General features: G+C 48.6%; 1 protein-coding gene across 1 annotated transcript in view; it reads left to right on the forward strand.

The window, feature by feature from the left end:
• The first annotated feature begins 3976 nt into the window (after positions 1-3976).
• The window catches only part of TRIM71 (tripartite motif containing 71), a 61234-nt gene continuing 46826 nt past the window's right edge, over positions 3977-18384 (forward strand). Inside the window, exon 1 of the mRNA XM_059663674.1 lies at positions 3977-4834. Coding sequence (XP_059519657.1) covers positions 3977-4834 — 858 coding nt within the window. The remainder of the gene's footprint in view (positions 4835-18384) is intronic.

Genomic DNA, 18384 nt, shown 5'->3' on the forward strand with positions numbered 1-18384 from the left:
TTATTAGCTAGGATGCAATGAAAATTTTAATACTAGTTTATAGCAGGGGACTCTCTCTGGCCTCTCATCTGGATATATGGCTTTTGTTCCTCTCGTGGATAAGGCTAATTAGAGTCTAATCCTAATTTGTTATTTATCACTATACAATATTTTTTAAAAATTTTAACTGTATTTCTGTACAATTAGGATTAAATTACTGGCTTTAAAGAGTTCCCTCTTTCCTACCTATGGTACATTAAGTCAATGGACATTAGGAATGTGCTAATTTAACAATTTATACCACAGCCCTGTTTCCTGGCAATGTTTATCAATTTAAGAAAGGAAATATATTTGATAAAATCAAAACCTTTCTTCCCTCAAACCCCTACTCCTTTTTTCTTTTCTTTTTGGCTTATTCTGAGCAATTGTCCCCAGGAAATTAACCCACCAACCGCTGTCAAGTCTGATTCCTCTTTCTGGAGTTACAGCCTTCCTGCCCCTCCATGATGTCTCAGCTGACTTCTCATCTCATATCCGCTATCCACTTGCAAGATATTTTAGAGTTAGGATCTGCAGGACTGCTCAACACCGTCCTACCCCCAGCTGCACCCATAATCTTTAAATTTTTAAAATAAACCTTTTAGATGCTGGTGGGTGGGGCCAACCACGAGGGAGACAGCAGGTCTGGCCCATCCTTTTTCTGACCCTCTGGGGCCATCTTCCTTCTGGCAATTCTCTTCCCCCCATCTGTTTTCCTCCTCTTTTTTTTTTTTTTAAATGGGGGGGGGGGATTAAAAACAATCAAAGAAAGGAAAAGAAACCAACCCCCCAAATACATACAACACCTCTGAAGCAAGGCCAGTGTGGTAGAAAATTCTATAGCCGCGTGTAGAGTCATATGTGACTGTGTGGATGTTTACACGGAGGTCTCAAACTATGAAACGAAGAAACTCATAAAGGCAATAAATGGTAGCATGAGACGCTTACTTCTATTTCATTGGCAAACAAGGAGCTGTTTTGTTTTTCCAGTTTTATTGAGATATAATTGGCATGTTTTGCTTTTATTTGAGAGTAATTGCTGCACTCCCTACATATTTCAGTCAATGTTCACTGAGCTCCGATTGACTCCAGGTGTTGAGGACAGCGCTCCTGAGGGCAGCTGAGGACTTGGCCCTTCCCAGTGGGGCTGCCAGGCTCAGGACAGCACTTGGCTTTGTCCCCTCAGGGGTAGGGAGGTGTTTCTGCACTATGGAATGTTCAGCACATTTATCCAGCTGGGTCGATTTAAGGGCTCTTCCCAAGCTGATTTTTCCTGTAAAACTCCCCCAATTCTGGTGGGCAAATTTAGAGAAGCTGGGGATATTTACCTGGCTGTGTTTTTTTTCATCTTTATAACTCAGACATGGTTATTCAGAGTGGACACTATTTTTTCTTTCATTTTATTGAAATATAATTTACATACAGTGACCTGCACAGATCTTAAATGTCAGATTGACAAGTTCTGACAAATGTAGACACCAATATATTTTTTATAGATATCTTCACCCCAAGGTTCCCTCCTCCCCGCCCTCCCAGTCAATATAACCCCACCCCCACGGATAATCTTCTTATCTCTATGGCTTAGATTTGCCTGTTCTCTAATTTCCTGTAAATGGAATCACATAGTATGGACTCTTGTGTTTTGGCAGCTTTTTCCTAACGTGATGTTTTTGAGACTCATCTAGGTTATTGCCTGTATAAGTAGGACCCAACATGTCACTAACAGCTTGACAGTGTTTAGACCCGGACAACTGTTCAACCCATTGGCCATCAGACCAGATACCCTCTAAATCCTGACATGTGGTCCTATCTGCTCTCCCAAGTCAGTCTCTTTCCAGGGCCAAACAAGTTCCTCTTCCAGAACCCGCCCAGGCAGCCTGGGGCACCACCCAGATGGCCGAGGGGCCATCACCCCGGCAGCCTCCCCTGAACAGCTGCCCTCTGCCCCACACCCCTCATTAAAACTCAAAGGAAACCGGCCCCTCCGGAGATCAGAATTCAGGTTCGTTTAATTCCACCCATCCAACTGCACACAACGGCGTGATGTTTTAGTGTCGATCACAGATATGCAGTCCTTAAGAAAATGTTAAAAAATAATAATTCAAAAAAAAAAAAAAAAAGGTGGGGGAAAAAATCCTAGATCTCACGGGCAGTGGATATCAGCTTCTGTTGAACCAGGATTCCGAATGAAATCGTTTCCTTTCTTTTATTTTTTTAAATAAACGGAAGAGTCCCTCTCCGCTCCTCGCTCGGAAGGTTTCAAAGGTCGTCACACTGAAGCCTGGGGGCGTTCGTCTCCCCAGCGGCCTGGAGAAGGGAGGAGGTTGGAGGGAGGAGGGAGGGAGCACACAAAAGCGAGCCATGCAGAGAGGGCTAATGTTTCCTGTTTGCCTGGAACCCCCTCCCCTGTGTCCCCTCCCCCAGCCCCCTCCCAGCACTCGGGCGGAAGTGAGTTTGCTCCTTTGGAGATTAAAAGGATTCCGAATTCCGATCAGTCCCAATAACCAGCGAACTAAGAGGAGGAGGAGGAGGAAGAGACGGCAAAGCAGAGAAAGAGGGGGGCTCGCACGCGCGTGCACGCCCGCAGCCCGAATTGGGGGAGTTGTGCAAAGCCCCAGGAGGTCAGGGCGCGCGGCGTGAGCAAAGCCCGGTAGGCGCAGCGCGGCCGGGGCCACCCTAGTCTTGCACGGCGACTCGTTTCTGAAAGATGACGCTGGCCGGCGGCGTTGGCCACGCGGCTCCCGAGCTCAGCGCGCTGGGCCGTTGCCGGTTCCACTGATTCCTGCGCGCCCCAGAGGAGGCTCCGTCCCCGCGGCTCGGGATCGGAGGGGGGACTGAGGCGAGGGCGAAATGGCCCGATGACAAAGGAAATGTGATCCCCCTTCGCTGCCAAGGTTTCAGAGAGGACGGACGTGAGGAGGAGGAGGGGCGCGGGGCGCGCGCGGAGCTCGGATAGCATTGCACGACGGCTCGCGCGGAGCGGGCAGCGGGTACATCTAATATCTTCCTGCCGATGAATAATTCAGGACGGCCCGCGGGGACCTGCGGCCCCGCGCTGCAGCGCGGCTAAACCGGAGGGGAAGGAGCGCGCGGGAGGCGCCCAGGCCGGGCGAGGCGGGGCACGAGGGCCCGGGGCCGCGTGGGGCGCGCGTGCGTGTTAAGCGCCGGCAGCCGCGGCCAGGCCAGGCAGGCGCGCGGGAGACTCGAGGCGCGTGGGACGCGCGTGCGTACTACCACACGCGGGCGGCCGCGGCCGGGCCCCTACGACCTGCAGCTGCTGCGGGGCCGACAGTCCTGCAGGGGAGCCCGCGCCCGGCCGTGCGCAAGCCCGAGCGCGGCACGCCGGGCCACCCAGGAGTCCCTGGCCGCCGCGTCATGCGGTGGGGCGGCCGGCGTCGCGCGGGGGGACACGGGCTTGGCGTCGCGCCGCTCCCGCCTTTACTAGTTTGGGGGAGCCACTCTCTCCCAAGAAGAGACTAACTAAATTAATCTAAAGAAAAGCAACGCACCAAGTACTCGTCGAACCAAATTTTGCTTCTCCCGCCCGGACTGGGATTGCACAGCGGACTCTACTTTGGAGGACTTGCCTCCGCGAGCGAGAAGCCAAGCTCCAGCTGCTCCAGGGAGTCCTCTGACCTCCCTGCCCCCGCTCTCTCCTCGCGAGTCGGGACTTGTTCCGGCGCTCCCGCTTTGTAAGGCACGCAGCCCCCACGTCCTCCGGGGAGAATCTGTAGCCTCTGGATAGTGGCATTTAATGCCCGCAGCGTCGGGAGTGGCAGCGCGCGGGCCGGACGCGGCGAGGCCAAGAGGGCCGCGCCGCTCTGGTGCGGGCTCCTGGATTGCAGACCTAATCGATGCATTTTTCTGAGTGAGTCGGCGGCTCCCCACCCACCTCGTCGGCGCTCTCCTCTCCTCCTCTTCCTCTCTGGTCTCCTCCCTCCTCCGGGCCTGGTTGCAAATGGCTTCGTTCCCTGAGACCGACTTCCAGATCTGCCTGCTGTGCAAGGAGATGTGCGGCTCGCCAGCGCCGCTCTCCTCCAACTCGTCTGCGTCGTCGTCGTCCTCGCAGACGTCCACGTCGTCGGGGGGCGGCGGCGGGGCCCCCGGGGCCGCGGCGCGCCGCCTGCACGTCCTGCCCTGCCTGCACGCCTTCTGCCGCCCGTGCCTCGAGGCGCACCGGCTGCCTACGGCCGGCGGCGGCGCGCCGGGAGAGTCACTCAAACTGCTTTGCCCTGTCTGCGACCAGAAAGTCGTGCTGGCCGAGGCGACGGGCATGGACGCGCTACCCTCGTCCGCCTTCCTGCTCAGCAACCTGCTCGACGCCGTGGTGGCCACGGCCGACGAGCCGCCGCCCAAGAACGGGCGCGCCGGCACCCCGGCGGGTGCGGGCGGCCACAGCAACCACCGGCACCACGCGCACCACGCGCACCCGCGCGCGTCCGCCTCGGCCCCGGCGCTCCCGCAGGCGCCTCCGCCGCCGCCCGCGCCTCCCCGCTCCGCGCCGGGAGGACCCGCCGCTTCTCCGTCGGCGCTGTTGCTGCGCCGGCCTCACGGCTGCAGCTCCTGTGACGAGGGCAACGCCGCCTCGTCCCGCTGCCTCGACTGCCAGGAGCACCTGTGCGACAACTGCGTCCGAGCGCACCAGCGCGTGCGCCTCACCAAGGACCACTACATCGAGCGCGGCCCGCCGGGGCCCGCCGCCGCCGCCGCCGCCGCGCAGCAGCTCGGGCTCGGGGCGCCCTTCACCGGCCCGCCCTTCTCCATCATCTCGGTCTTCCCCGAGCGCCTCGGCTTCTGCCAGCACCACGACGACGAGGTGAGTGCATGGCGAATTCCGAGGGGGCTTCCCCAGGGCGCGGGTGCGGCGTGTGTGTGTTTCCATCGGGGAGGCCGCGCGCGGGACGGTCCCACAGCGGTGAGTCGTTGGGTGGGGGGTGTCTTCTCCTTTCGGGATGTCTTGTTTTCCCTTTGGCTACATGGCGGTCCTCGCTACATAGCAGTAGGGCTATGTGTGTGTCCGAAAACGTGGATCCCCACATGTGGAGTTATCCCTTTTCCTCTAATTTCCCGTGTGACAAAACGTGGCAACCGTTTTCTCTAACGAGGCAGGGAAGAGAGAGGTGAGTGTCAGTGTAGACCTGGTTTCCTAGTGCGAGGGTTTCCGCCGCCCCCGTTCCCGAGGACACCCCCCCCCTTCTTTTTATGGATTTGATTTCCTTATTTGTTTGACAAGGCGTGCGTGCTATTGTTTTAAGTAAGACCCGAGATGGCAGAGCATGTGCTGTGTGTCCGCGGAGATGTGGTTTCCTTGTGCGGGCACTCCTAGAGGCCTCCCAACGTGCCGAGGGCTCTCTTTTAGCTTCTTTGCTCCTTTTTCGTAAAATTCATAGATGGTTGCTTTTAAGTAGGGCATGAGCCAGGAGGAGATGGCTGTGTGGGTGAAGAGTGAGTGTGCCTGTGTAGACCTGGTTTCCACGTGCTCGTTTCTGAGGGAGGTCTCTGTTTTTTGTTGGGACACGGTGGCAGCCCTCTCCTTGCGCTGTATCTGAGAGCATCTGGATCTTTGAGGACCGAGGGGCCCGGGTCGAAAGCGCCTCTCTTCCCCGCTGTTGTTTTCCCCGCACTGGAGAAAACGTGTCCTGGTGCCTGAACCTGCCCTCATGCCCTTAGCTCGTCGGCCCAGGTTTGCGCCTAGAAAAGCAGAATTGGGGGACTGTCCCCATTGCCCTCTCCCAGCTGGAAGTCCCTTGGGCCGATCCAGCTTTGATTCCTACTGGAACCGGATTGAGGGGGGCTCGACTCCTCTTGGGGAAAACACACACACACAAAAACGGACCTAGCTGCACGCGGCTCGAACCTGGGGGTTCGCAACGTCCGAGGGCTGCACTGCTGTCTTTGGGCTGCATTTCTCTGTTTTGGCTGTTAAATGAAAGCCTTATTGCATATTTTTCACATCGTGTGACACCGTCCACTCCCCCGAACCATTAGAGCAAAGGGCCGAAAGCGTTGAGCAGCAGGCTCTGTAAAGATGGTCGGTAACTTACGCTGTGTGTACTTGCTAAAGTCTTTGCCGTGGACCTACGTAGAGCAGGAGACAGCAAAGGCTTAAAAATCGCAGTGGGGGTTGCTGCCTGCGAGTTGGAGTGGGCGTGCTGGTACCGAGCTGGGCAGAGGCTTGCAAAGCGCAGCCTTTTCCTCTCCTAACCTGTTATTTGGGGAGGAAGGCGGAGCTATTTGCCTGATGTCCTTAAGCCGGCTTCTCCTAGTGGGAAAAAGTTGAAATTCTAATCTACTTGTTCTGGGTGCCTCCCTTTATTAAAGGTTTTCTTCTAGGTTTGAAGCTGGGGAACAGTTATTCTTGCCCTTTGTTTTTAAGCTTTGAAGGGACTCACCTTTAAAGTTTTCTACACATTCACGGGTGAATGTTTCCAGTATGTTCTTGCCTCACTTTCAGAAAAATGGTTGAGCTAAATATCAATCCGAATCTCAGGAATGGAAAGGTGTGGAGATTAGGGTGAACTGGGGGTCCGGGGAAGTGTTCAGGGAAGAGGGCAACTTGAATCCACCGTATTTTCCTCCTGGGATGCCTGTTGATTGGACCCTCCTTCCCAGCAGTTGATTTTAAATGTCAGGTTTTATTTATATTCCCAGTTAAAGATCCACATTCGATTTATTTGGGCTAAAACAGTGGATGCTTAGTGTCACCAGGCTTGTAAAAGGTTTATGCACTTTTTAAATTATAAAACCATTCAGATGGGATGGGGGAGTGTAAAATTCGAAGTGACGCTCCCCCCACCCTGGAAGGTACCTGGATGCCCTGGAAATTCACTGTTTAACATGTGCCCTACACTAGGTTAAAATGGTTTGGCAGAAGTGTTAAGATATACTGCATTGTTAAACTAAAGGTCCCTTTAAAAACATGAAACTTTGCAGTTTTGAGCAAAATCAACCTCCCACTTTTCCATTTTTCATTACCAAAAAATTGGACATTAATTGTTAGACCTTTTTTTTCCTGGATTTAGAATGCTAGGAAATTTGAGTTTAATGATGACAAACCAGTGCTGTGAATGGAGGAGTAAAGTGACACCATGTTCTTATAAGGGGTCCCGCCCATGGCCTAAATTTTTCCTTTCCTTCTAAGGAAGTGATGGGTAACAGTTTTAAAATATTGTTCCATTGAAAAGTCATGCTTGTTGACTGGCAGAGAGCATGGGGGCACTCTTGGAGGATGGCTGTCCTCTAATTGATGGTGAAGGACTGAACACCCAAACCCCAGGTATTTGACTGTATGCACACTCTACCTTGATTTTTAAAATGTGCTGCTTTGCTGAGTTGCCTCCTGTGACAACAGGCTCCATTAAATAATTCAGGGTGCTCTTGCCTTATGGTGACTGATGCCACCTGACCTTGGGAAGGAGGGTTGACGCCTGGCTTTTGTCCTTTAATTTTAGGGAGGGTACCTCCGACAGTTGGCCCCTCACGGGTGTGGGAGGCTTTTCTCAAGCACCCCCCTCCCCCAGCGCAAGGGCTCTTCTGGATTGGCCAAGTGTTGTTTTGAGCGCTTGATTCAAAATAACTTTAAAATCTAACAGGGGAGGGAGTTGGGGTTCCCAACAAAGTTGTAAGAATTGCTTGCTCCCAGGTATTTGGCTCAAAAAAAAAAAAAATAAGAGTTTGGGTTTTCTCCTAGTTGTATGTCTCGATGGTCAGTCCAAAAGGCGGAAGGCCTGCGGGCCCTGTGGCCCCGCGGACATCCAGGCCTGGAACTGGGCCGAGTTCCCAAAGAGGCCCCCAGGGTAGCCTGGCTGTGGGCTGTGGGCCTGTGCCTCCGCCATCCTGGAGCCCCCAACCCACCTCAGCTCTGGTGACGCTGCTGGCCCTGTGGCCGCTCCTCACCCCGCGGACACCCGAGAAAAAGGGTCTGCAAGGGTTCACACGTGTTTGGGGTGGGGGAGAAGAGTGGCAGGGAGTTAAGTGGGACTTGAGCGCCTTGATCGCCCTGCTCCAGCCACTCCCCAGTTGCCCTTTAAAGCTGTATTATTGGCACTTAGGATGCGAGCCCTTTGCTGACTTGGAGGCGACACTGGAGCAAAAATCTAGGGGGACCAGGGTGTGTGTGTTGTGTGTTAAAGGGCCGGGTGTCAGGACTGTGTAAATGGTGGGAAACTGAATGTGGTCTAAATGTGTTCCGGTTTCTAGGAAGGCCCTGTCACTAGCGGTGTGTGTGTGTGTGTGTGTGTGTGTGTGTGTGTGTGTGTGTGTGGTGGGGGACTACGATGACAAGGCCGGGGTGACACGCTTGCATCTTAGCCAAGGTAAACATTTTAGCCCATCTCATCAAAGATGGCAATGTTGCTTCCAGTTAGGCAGGCCAAGTGTGGGGTTTTCCTGAGTCCCCTGGATGGAAAATGGGGTGCAGATGTTTACCCACCTAATATCCAGTCCCCTCCTTGGGTTAAAAAAACACAACAACTTGGAAAGATACAAGTTTTAGAATTCTAATCAGATAAGACCCTGGATATTGAATGATTTAGACTTGAGGACTATCTTTCCCTGGGAAACCACTTTGAAAATCAGCCTCAAACCCCTTTGAGGAAGGCAGGTTTGCTGCCTAAAGTAATTGCATGTGGAATAAATTCTTGTTTTGTGTCTTATTTGGAATAAGTCACTGTGAAGTGCGGATTATACCAGTGTTGGCACCAATATACGTATTTTTAAAATTTCTTTATTGATTTAAAGTTATTACATATGTGTCCTTATCCCCACATTACCCCCCAACCCCTCTCGCATGCCCTCAAATATACGTCTTTTTTGGTTGTGTATTCACAGTGCCTAAGCTTTTTCAGGCACGCATACCCAGTGTTGTCTTTAAATTATGTGTCAGCTGTGTAACTTACAAAACCTATACCAAAAGACTTTGTGTGAGAACAAGAGAAAAAGTCAATGTAAGTGCGAATTCTAGTATTTCTGCCCCACATTTTTGACCTGCTGCATGTATAGGAATTAGGTGGACATGTCTGCTTAATGCATACATCTGACCCATTTGCCAGGACACCAAACTTTTCATAACTTGGAAATAAATTGGAGGTTGCCGCTTTGAATTGCATTCAGCAGGTTTGTAGGTGGGGAAGCCTGTGGAGTGAAGAAGATGCTCGGTGAAAATATATGGAAGAGAAATGCTATTGATTTCTTAATTTCTTATCCTTGAAGGCATTCTGTTTGTGGGCTTTTAAAAAGTCAACGTTTGAGCTGGGGAATGTGCCCCTGTAGTTCAATTAAGTGCATAGGGAATGATCTTATCAAAGTGGGCCTTGCTGGATTTGGCAAACCTTCGCTGGGGAGGCTGCCTTGCAGGCAGGTATAACCCCGAGCCATGAAGTGTGCCGGTAATACCTGAGAGAGATTACCGGTGGCATCAGCACTGCCTTGGGGAACCTTTTGTGATTTTTCCCTCTCACAGAGTAAACTACATTGGTTTTCAGGTTGCATAGACTTCCTTTGGGTCTGCAGGATTTTTATTTCCAGTGCTAGGAATAATAATATATATTTTGGAAACCATGAAGATGACTTTAGGAAGAAAACAGAACAGGCACTTTCTCCCAGACTTCAGTTCTTCATTTGATATTACTATATGCTGTTTAGGATTTAGATGCGTTCAAGTTAAGTAGTTGTACGTGGAACAAAGAAGTCTGGAAAGTGTTTGCGGATTGAGTAAAATTTCCTTTTTCCACCAGAGTTCTTCCTCCCATTTTAGCTATTTATAAATTTCAGGACACTGAAATCAGCATTTAAAATGTATAGTTTCTTAAAGCACTACTTAAAACAACGGAAGCAACTTTCTCTTCCTATGTAAAATTTTGGAGCGTAGCTGTTTCACTTTTTATTTGAATTTTTAAAACTTGGCCTATATAGGGAGTTAGCTTTTGGAAGAAAGCTATGAATTTAGGCAAAGTGGTTAAAATTTATCCTCTCCAAATTTTATTTCTCTGGTGCTAACTTAAAAGTCACATGGTTTGCTTACTATCTTACCATTTCTCCATCCAGTTACTCACACAAGGCCAGATTTTTTTTAGATGTATTATTCTTAGTGAATAAAGGACCACTTTGGTGTCATTCTTCATGACACTTTTAAGCAAAAGGTTGAGATGAATTCTACCATTGCAGGCGGTTTTCAAAGTGTAGTGTTCCCTCTCCACTCGCCCATAGCCCATAACACGGACAAAGAGTTAAAGGCTTGGCTCACGAAAGGCTGTTTTTGCCATCTCTGTTATTTTGGAAGAGCAAGGGGAAGATTGATAAGGAATTACAGTTGCCTAAAGGGAGCAAGCAAGAAACCACCCATTGCAGTCCACTCGGTTCCCCCTTCTCTTGACCTTTCAAGCACTGTGACTTGCAAGAGGAAGCTTGATCCATCTTTCCTCTTAAGTTGATGCGACCTCATGCTTGTTCACTACTAAATTATTCTTCTCCCTTTGAGGTTTTGTCTCTACTTACAAGCGGAGTTGACTGAAAGCAGATTGACTGTTTTGACTGACAAGACTCTGACTTAACAGAAAAATTGGGAGGGGTGGGGGCTGAGCAGTTTACATTTGGAACTATTTGATGTAAACCTTATTCCAGTGTAATTCCTTCCCGCTTCAGCTGCCATCTCCAGCTGCCCTCCTGTTTAGTGTGCTTGCAATGGGCGTTGAAGGTAGGCTGAAATGAAATGGGGGAAGACGCCAGCTCCTCCTGGGTCTCATCTCCCACTCAAATCCTATTATGGGAAATCCATACTTATTATTTTTTGTTGTTAATCCTCACCCAAAGATATTTTCCCATCGAGTTTTAGAGAGAATTGAAGGGGGGGGGGAGAGAGAGAGAGAGAGAGAGAAACATACATCAAGGAGAGACACATCAACTGGTTGCCTCCTGCTGCTCCCTTACCAGGGCTGGAGATCAAGCCTGCAACCCAGATACGTGCCCTTGACCAGAATCGAACCCGGGACCCTCCAGTCCGAAGGCCAAGGCTCTATCCACTGAGCCAAATCAGTTAGGGCGTGAAATCCATATTTAATCTGAAGTTATCAAGTCAGTATTTTGTTTTGTCCTCCTTAATGTAGAATTTTTTAAAAAATTAATCGCAGACCCTTACCTGAGCATCAGTTCCCACCAAGTGAGTTTTTTGTTAATCTGTATAATGTTCCCAGTTTAATAATCACTAGGTACAACACCCTAAGGAAGTGGTCATTTTTAGTGATAAAGTTACTGCTTTCAGCATATTGAAGTTGCCAGTTTTTGGAAGGGGAGACTTGGTTAAGAATATGAGGATAATTTTCAATTGTGAATATTTACCTGGACAGGCTCCTGCAGAACAGCACATGCTGTCCACATAAATGGACTTGGAATGAAGCAGAGCAGGATACACAAAAGAGAATTAAGTGAGTCAAGGTTAGTAGGACTGAGGGCATCCCCTCATAGCTTGGCCACCCTGTGAATTTTGAGGCCCCTGAGTGGGCTTTGGAGCCTGAGCTGGTGAGGAACCCCTGGGAATGAGAGAGGAACCCCTGTGCCTTCCTAACATGTGTCAACAGCTGTATCCTTTAGTTGTTACTTCTGGAAAGCCTGGCCAGCCGTTTCCTTCTAGCCTTAACCATTTGCAGTTCTTGAAATGTCAGTGGGCTTGGGGAATGTCTTTCATATTCTGATTAATTGGGGTAATTATAAAAATTCTATTATATGAAAAAAACCCCTGCACTTAGATTTTGTCGCTAAACATGGGTCGGATATGACTACTTCAGCACAGGTGTTTTAAAAATGAGAATTGGGTATAACTGGCATCTGCAGGCATAATTACGACGCGTTCGGACCAGGTCTGTAAATTTTGGTCTGTGCCCTCTGTCTCTTTGAGATCAGTATCAGAGGGAGCGATTTCTCTCTCACTTGGGATCATCCCTATAGGCTTGTACTGAAGACACACAAATGTGTGGGTAAGTGTTAGCAGAAAAGGTAAAGAAAGTTTTAGTAGTGGTTGGAAAAAGGTTTTTGTGACCTTTCTTATTCAAGGTGTCTATCTAGCTTTCCTCGAGCAACTCAGACAGTGTGATTCTAGGTTGCATTCTTGCTCTGCCTCAGTTTTCTCACTTGTAAAATGGCTGCAGATCAGCAGTAACACGTCACAGCGGTGCCCCACAATAGAAGGCAATTGTAAACATTCATACTAGTTTTATTACTCAGCTACATGTTAGGGACTGGAAGCAGACCCTACCCACCCTCCTTCTCCCCTTCTCTTTCCCTCAAAAGGGAGTGTTGTAGAAGAAAACTAATTTTCAGTGGTCGAAATTATGGCTGAGCTGTGCTGTTATCAGTTTACCATTATCTAAATCAGGCTGGGAACCTTTTTTCTGCCAAGGGCCATTTGGGTATCTATACCACGAGGGCCATTCAAAATTATCAACTTACTGGTAAAAATTAGCCAGCTGTATTTGGTCAAACATTTAAATAACTCACCCCTCATGCCTTGGCAGGGCCTGACCAAATAACTTTGTGGCCTTATACAGCCCACCGGGCGCCCCGCCTCTGATCTTAAATGAAAAGATAAGTAGTTCTTTCAGGTGGTACAAGGTGTACTGGAGAAAAATGCATGAACCTCGTTTCACTTTAGAAAAACTGGGAGTAACTTTTGGTTTAGAACATTTGAGGGTTATAAGGCTCCGCAAACTGACGAGAAAAGTTGGGTGCAAGTGTATTTAGAGGCTGTGCCAGTCAGTGCCTTGAGCTTTTTTTTTTTCTTTTTCAGAGGGAAGGCCAGTTTATATTTTACATATGATGTGTTTGAGCACCATTAATCTTTGAAGCCATGATATTTTTTTCGCCTCCCAAAACTAACATATCAAGGAAACAGATCAACTTGCTGAAGGGAACAGTCTGATTTCAGGGACTGAAATATTGTATAAGCTTTAATCTCACGGTATTATCAGGTGTGTGTGTGTGTGTGTGTGTGTGTGTGTGTGTGTGTGTGTTTGGGGGTGGCATTTGAAGAGGAAACACATTATTACACATTATTACAGGAAAGGCTTAAATCACCGCAGAAAAAAACTGCTACTCCGCAAGCCAGGGATGGAGGTCAGACTCTTCACATTGCTCTTTACTCATGATATTTGTCAAGGTGACTAGTATGTTATTGAAACTCGTCCTTGAACATCGGCTATTTAAGATTAAATTTATTGCTTGACGATTTTTTAGCGTCTTGTGTTTTATTTTCTTAATTTTTGATCTTTTCCAAGTTGTTAAGTAGAAAGTTAAATATCACCCATAATGGGCCATGACCTTGGGCAAAAAACGAGTGTGACAGTCACTACTATGCGTCTCATTCCAAAATTAACTTAATGTGTGAAGTGATTATCAGAACAATAGTTTTGCAAGGGAAGAGGTCTGGAGTCTTAATTATCCTCTTGAAATTACAACTAAGTCTCAAAAGAGATCTCTGCAGTATCAGAGTGTGAAGGATGCTTCTTCTACCAAGCAATTTATAATAGGCATGTTCTATTCTGGAGGCCACCTCCTGCCTCCCCCACCCCAAGACCCTGGCCTCAACACTTCAAAGCAAGCACTTTGGCATTAATGGGTATGGGCTCTTAGATCTGGCCTCTGCTGATGTTAGTGGATTTAAGGACTAGTTCCAGAAATATTTTGCCGGATTTTCAGTGGTGATTGATGCAAATTGGGTTTGACCTTCAGAAGATGCTCATATTGCTGCCATTTTATTCCTTTTGCCAGGAACAAAGGAGACTTCTTAGTTTTTCAAGCCAAAAATGGAATGCCCTTGAAAATACTAGGTTTTGAAAGTTGGACCTTTCACATTTATTAGATGGAAAGGGGAAATTTTGGGGATGAGAAGGGGACACAGAAAATTGAAAAATGCTTGTAGCTTCTCAGTAGAAAAGAGAAGAGCATGAGCTTTAGACTAAAAAGACCTGGATTTAAGGCCCATCGTTGTCCTGAAGTGGCTGTGTGACCTTGGACAAGTCATTTAACCTCTTGATCTCTGACCTTTTCTTTTCTTTCTTTCTTTCTTTTTTTTAATATATTTTATTGATATTTTTATAGAGAGGAAGGGAGAGGATTAGAGAGTTAGAAACATCGATGAGAGAGAAACATCGATCAGCCGCCTCCTGCACATCTCCTACTGGGGATGTGCCCGCAACCAAGGTACATGCCCTTGACCGGAATCGAACCTGGGACCCTTGAGTCCGCAGGCTGATGCTCTATCCACTGAGCCAAACCGGTTTCGGCATCTCTGACCTTTTCGATGGGAGCCCTAGGAATGGTTTCATAGTAGAGACCTATCCGTGGGGAGAGCTGTAATGATTTACATGGAGGTGCTTTGCAGGAGGTAGAATCGAATTTTAATCATACAGCAGATGCACATAAATTGTGTAAATATCCTGGAAAAAGTTTCGGCTTCAACTTTTCCTGGTAAAATTTCTTTTTCATGAAATTAAATACGCTGCTTAGCTTGGTTAAATATTTCCTGGTGGATGGCCAAGCCTTATTTGATGTCACAAAATAATTTGGGCCGTTCCTCATTGCTGATAAGAAGACTCTCGATGCATTAAGATGTGTCATCAGATAGTCGAGCGTTAGCCGCCAAGAATTGTGCTCCCGGGTACAGATGTATGAGGGCAGCCTGCAGCCTGTCCCCTACCTGGGCTTGTGGCCTGTCTGTGTGAGAAGACAACTGGAAGGGAGAGGTGAATGGAGAGGGAGGGTTCTCACCTTCTCTGCGAGGCTGCTTTATGTGTCTTTTAAAAATGATCAGATGAAAGCAGTTCCCTAAAGCTCAGGGAACAGAAGTTCTGAGGGGAAGATGAGTTTGGGCTGAAAGAAGAGGGGTTTCTTGGAGAATTGCGGAATTTAGGGCAAAGGTGTGTTGATAAGGCAGAGTGGTTTCCAGGAGCCTGGAGTGGAGGGTCCATCTCTGACCTTATTTTTCCTAATCCTTTCAACATCCCTCAGGAGGGTGTTAGGGTCACCTCCTCTTACCCCGCTCCTAGGGGGGTGGGAGGGATTACTGATAGGTAGAGGAAATAATTGGTGTGCCCGGCAGGAGCCAGAGCCACAGCCACATTTATTTCTTTAATAGGTAATTTAATGTAAAGAATTGTTGACTGTTACAAGAACGCTCGAGTATCTGGGAAGTAGCAACTGTGGGAAGCAGCTGCCATCCCGGGGTTGGGGGATCAAAAGGGAAGAGGTTGGGGTTATTAATACTTAAGAGGGTTCCTGTGGGCCTGGCCCCCTCGGGGTGGGGGTGGGGAGGCAGGACGAGAAAGCTGGTTCCTCCACTGAAATGACCTGAGTGCTGCTGGGATAAAGAAGTCTTGACCGGGTGTGACCCAGGAAGCAGCGGAGAAAAACCAAAATCTTTTCTCCCTTAGCATCCCCTGTTGGCTGAGTAACTGTGACCCCGCTGGCCATGCAGAGGTGTGCTTTGCCAGTCTCCGTTCCCCCTCCCCGAGTCACAGAGGGAGGGGGCCGGAGGAGGATGGGTTTGAGGCTGAGCGATAACTCGGGGAGCAGCGTGGCTGGGGAAGATGGTATCCCATTTGGGCCACTGCGCCTCCTGCCAGTGCGACCTGGCTTGATTCCCTTGAAACTTTTCACGAAAATATGGGGGCGACCTCAGACGGATGAGAACCAGAATGGGTCCCAAGTTACTAGAAACAGCACTGCCAACTGTTTCTATCAATGGTCAGGCTCTACTAACCCAGGCTGCGGCAGGCCTCTGCCACCCCTCTCCCGGCACCCCGCCCTCCCCCGTGGAGCTGTGTGCTTACCAAGAGAGATTGCTGTTTCTGCGTGTTGTACTTGCTCACCTAATCACACAGTTTCAGGAAAGATGAAATGAATGCCGGACATTGTAATTTCAATGAAAACAGGCCTTGAATTTCTATGGAAACCGATTTGGTTAAAGTAGGAGGCACTGGGAATACAGGAGCAGGCAAAATAGCCCCAACTCCCTTTTCTCATAACCGGTGTGGGGTTGAGGTCCCTGTCTTCCCTAATGGCTTGATTTGGTTCTGGCCCCGGAGGGGACATCTATGCAGGGCTGCCCGTGGACGACCATGGGTATCTCCCCCAGCCAGCACTTTATGGCTATAATCTTGGGAGTGAGCTGGGGAGGCTGGGAACCGGCCGTAGGAAGCAGCTCCCCCTCCCTCTCAGCCTTTAGGTGGCCAGCCGCCCTTCCCCCACCCCACCAAGCTTTGTCCTGCCTGCGGTTCAGAGGGAAGGCCCGCGCCTGCTGGTTGGGCGGTTTTTTTTTTCTAATTTGTTTTTGTTTATGGAGGTATAGTCACCTTTGTTCAGGGTACAGTTATGCACATTTTAACAAGAGTTCACAAGGCATAATTAGGACAGTCAAAATGTGGAGGAACGGTTCCGTCACCCCCCACCCCCTCCCCAACGCCCACCCCACCCCGCCCCACCCCAGCCTCAGACAGCCACCTCTTACTACAGTTTTGTCCTTTCTAGACTGTCATAGCCTGGACCCAAACGGTGCTCAGGTCTTTGTAGTTGGGGTGTGTGTGTGTGGTTTTTTTTTTCAGTTGCCATAATGCATTCAAGAGTCATCCCTGTTGGCCTATCAGTAGTTCCCCCCTTTTTATTGCCGAGTAGTTTTCCATTGTGTGAATGTACCAAAGTTAACACATCCCCCAGTTGAGGGGCACTGGAGTTTCCTGTTGTTGTGTTGTTGTTGGTTTTTTTTGGCGACTGTGAATGTCTGTTTTAATGCCCGGAATGCGTGCGGTGCCTTGTGCAGTGGTGGTCAGTGACTCATGCTGGAGTCCCTGTTTTGACCCAACACAAACACTGTGTCACTTTGAGCCTCAGTTTCCTCATCCGTCTCGTTGGTAGGTAACATTCTCATTAGTCAGCATTAGTCAGCCTAGGGCTGACTTTTTCGTTTGAAAATCAAATGAAGTATTTCCTGATGAAAATTTGCCATGTGCCCCGTGTATAAATGTAAGTGAAGAAATTTAAAACGAAGGAATTGACGTGGGGGCCTGTGCTGCAGGCGGTGGGTGGAAGCACCTGCTAGTCCCACTCTTTTGTTTTAATAATCTTCCAGAGAGATTGATTCCCCTTGGTTTGTTATATCTCCTTTGGTTTCGGTTGTTAGTTTTATCATCGCTTTCAGGGATTTAGAGGGATATTCGAAGAGGAAATTTTATTTCACCGATTTAATTAGATTTTTAAAAAATATCACATGGGCTCTGGCTAGCTATGGACCAACCCAGTTATCTGGAGTTTTGAGGGAATCTTGGCAAAGATTAGTGTGGATAGAGAAGGTTAGTTCAGGAAGAAAAGGGTTTTGTGTTAGGGCTTATTTATGGTGACAAATGGCAAACAGTTTATGAAGGGTAGCAAAAATCCTCTCCTAGGCAAGAGGTAACATAATGGTTACTTCTGGACAACCTTTGTGACTTGCCACAACAGCTACCAGTTTTTTTAAAACCTTTTTCGTCCTTAAGTTTATTGTGCAGTAAACAGATGTGCCTCAGTGTCTAAAAACTGACGTGATTACCTGCTTCTCATCTGTAGCATCTTTCTTTACTGTTATTGGTAACTAAATTTGTGTTGATTGTTCATTATGCACAAACGTTAATAGCATGCAAATACATGCAAAGAGAGGCACCTACCTATATTTGGGCATCTCGGACTGAAAGTTATGCCTCTAATGCAGAATAACTCTGAGAACAAACATTTCGCTTTTTCAAAAGGAGGGCCGGTGTTCACATTTGGTTTTCAGCATATTAGAGTGTTTTTTCCCTCTGTTGACTGTTTAGCATCTGCTGTACAACTGAGCGCAGAATTTGTCTGCATTTTATGACAGTCTGCCTAGTTCATCAGTGCCTATGTTTTCCAGCCCCATAAAGTTTTTCCCCCCCAAGTTCCTTTTGTTTGCTTTCTAGGATGCAAAACCAATTTTCTACTTCTCCACCAAAAAAAAAAGGGGGGGGGGGTGGGGGGGGGTGGGCAGGATCAGGTAAATAAATGGGAATAAAATTAGAGAGCCATGTGTAAGATCAAATTATGCAGATGAGGAGGTGGGCTAAAAACTAACTTGGAGGTAGGTCCCTGTCCTGCCTGCCAGGACCTGAAGTTCCTTGACTTTTTTGCGGGCAGCACTTACGAATGCTGTCACCACCGTGTGAGGGTTCTCACCCCCTCTTGGTGCTAAAGGTAGACAGGTTTGCCCACAGGGAACAACAACAAAAAGGAACCAAATGAATGAGTGCTTAATAAAAACTATAGAAGGTTTGCAAACACGGACAGAGGTTAAAAGGGGGGGGGAGGGGGAGACGAGGTAACAGTTTTTGT

Source organism: Myotis daubentonii, chromosome 14 (assembly GCF_963259705.1).
Source record: "Myotis daubentonii chromosome 14, mMyoDau2.1, whole genome shotgun sequence".
NCBI classification, from domain to species: domain Eukaryota; kingdom Metazoa; phylum Chordata; class Mammalia; order Chiroptera; family Vespertilionidae; genus Myotis; species Myotis daubentonii.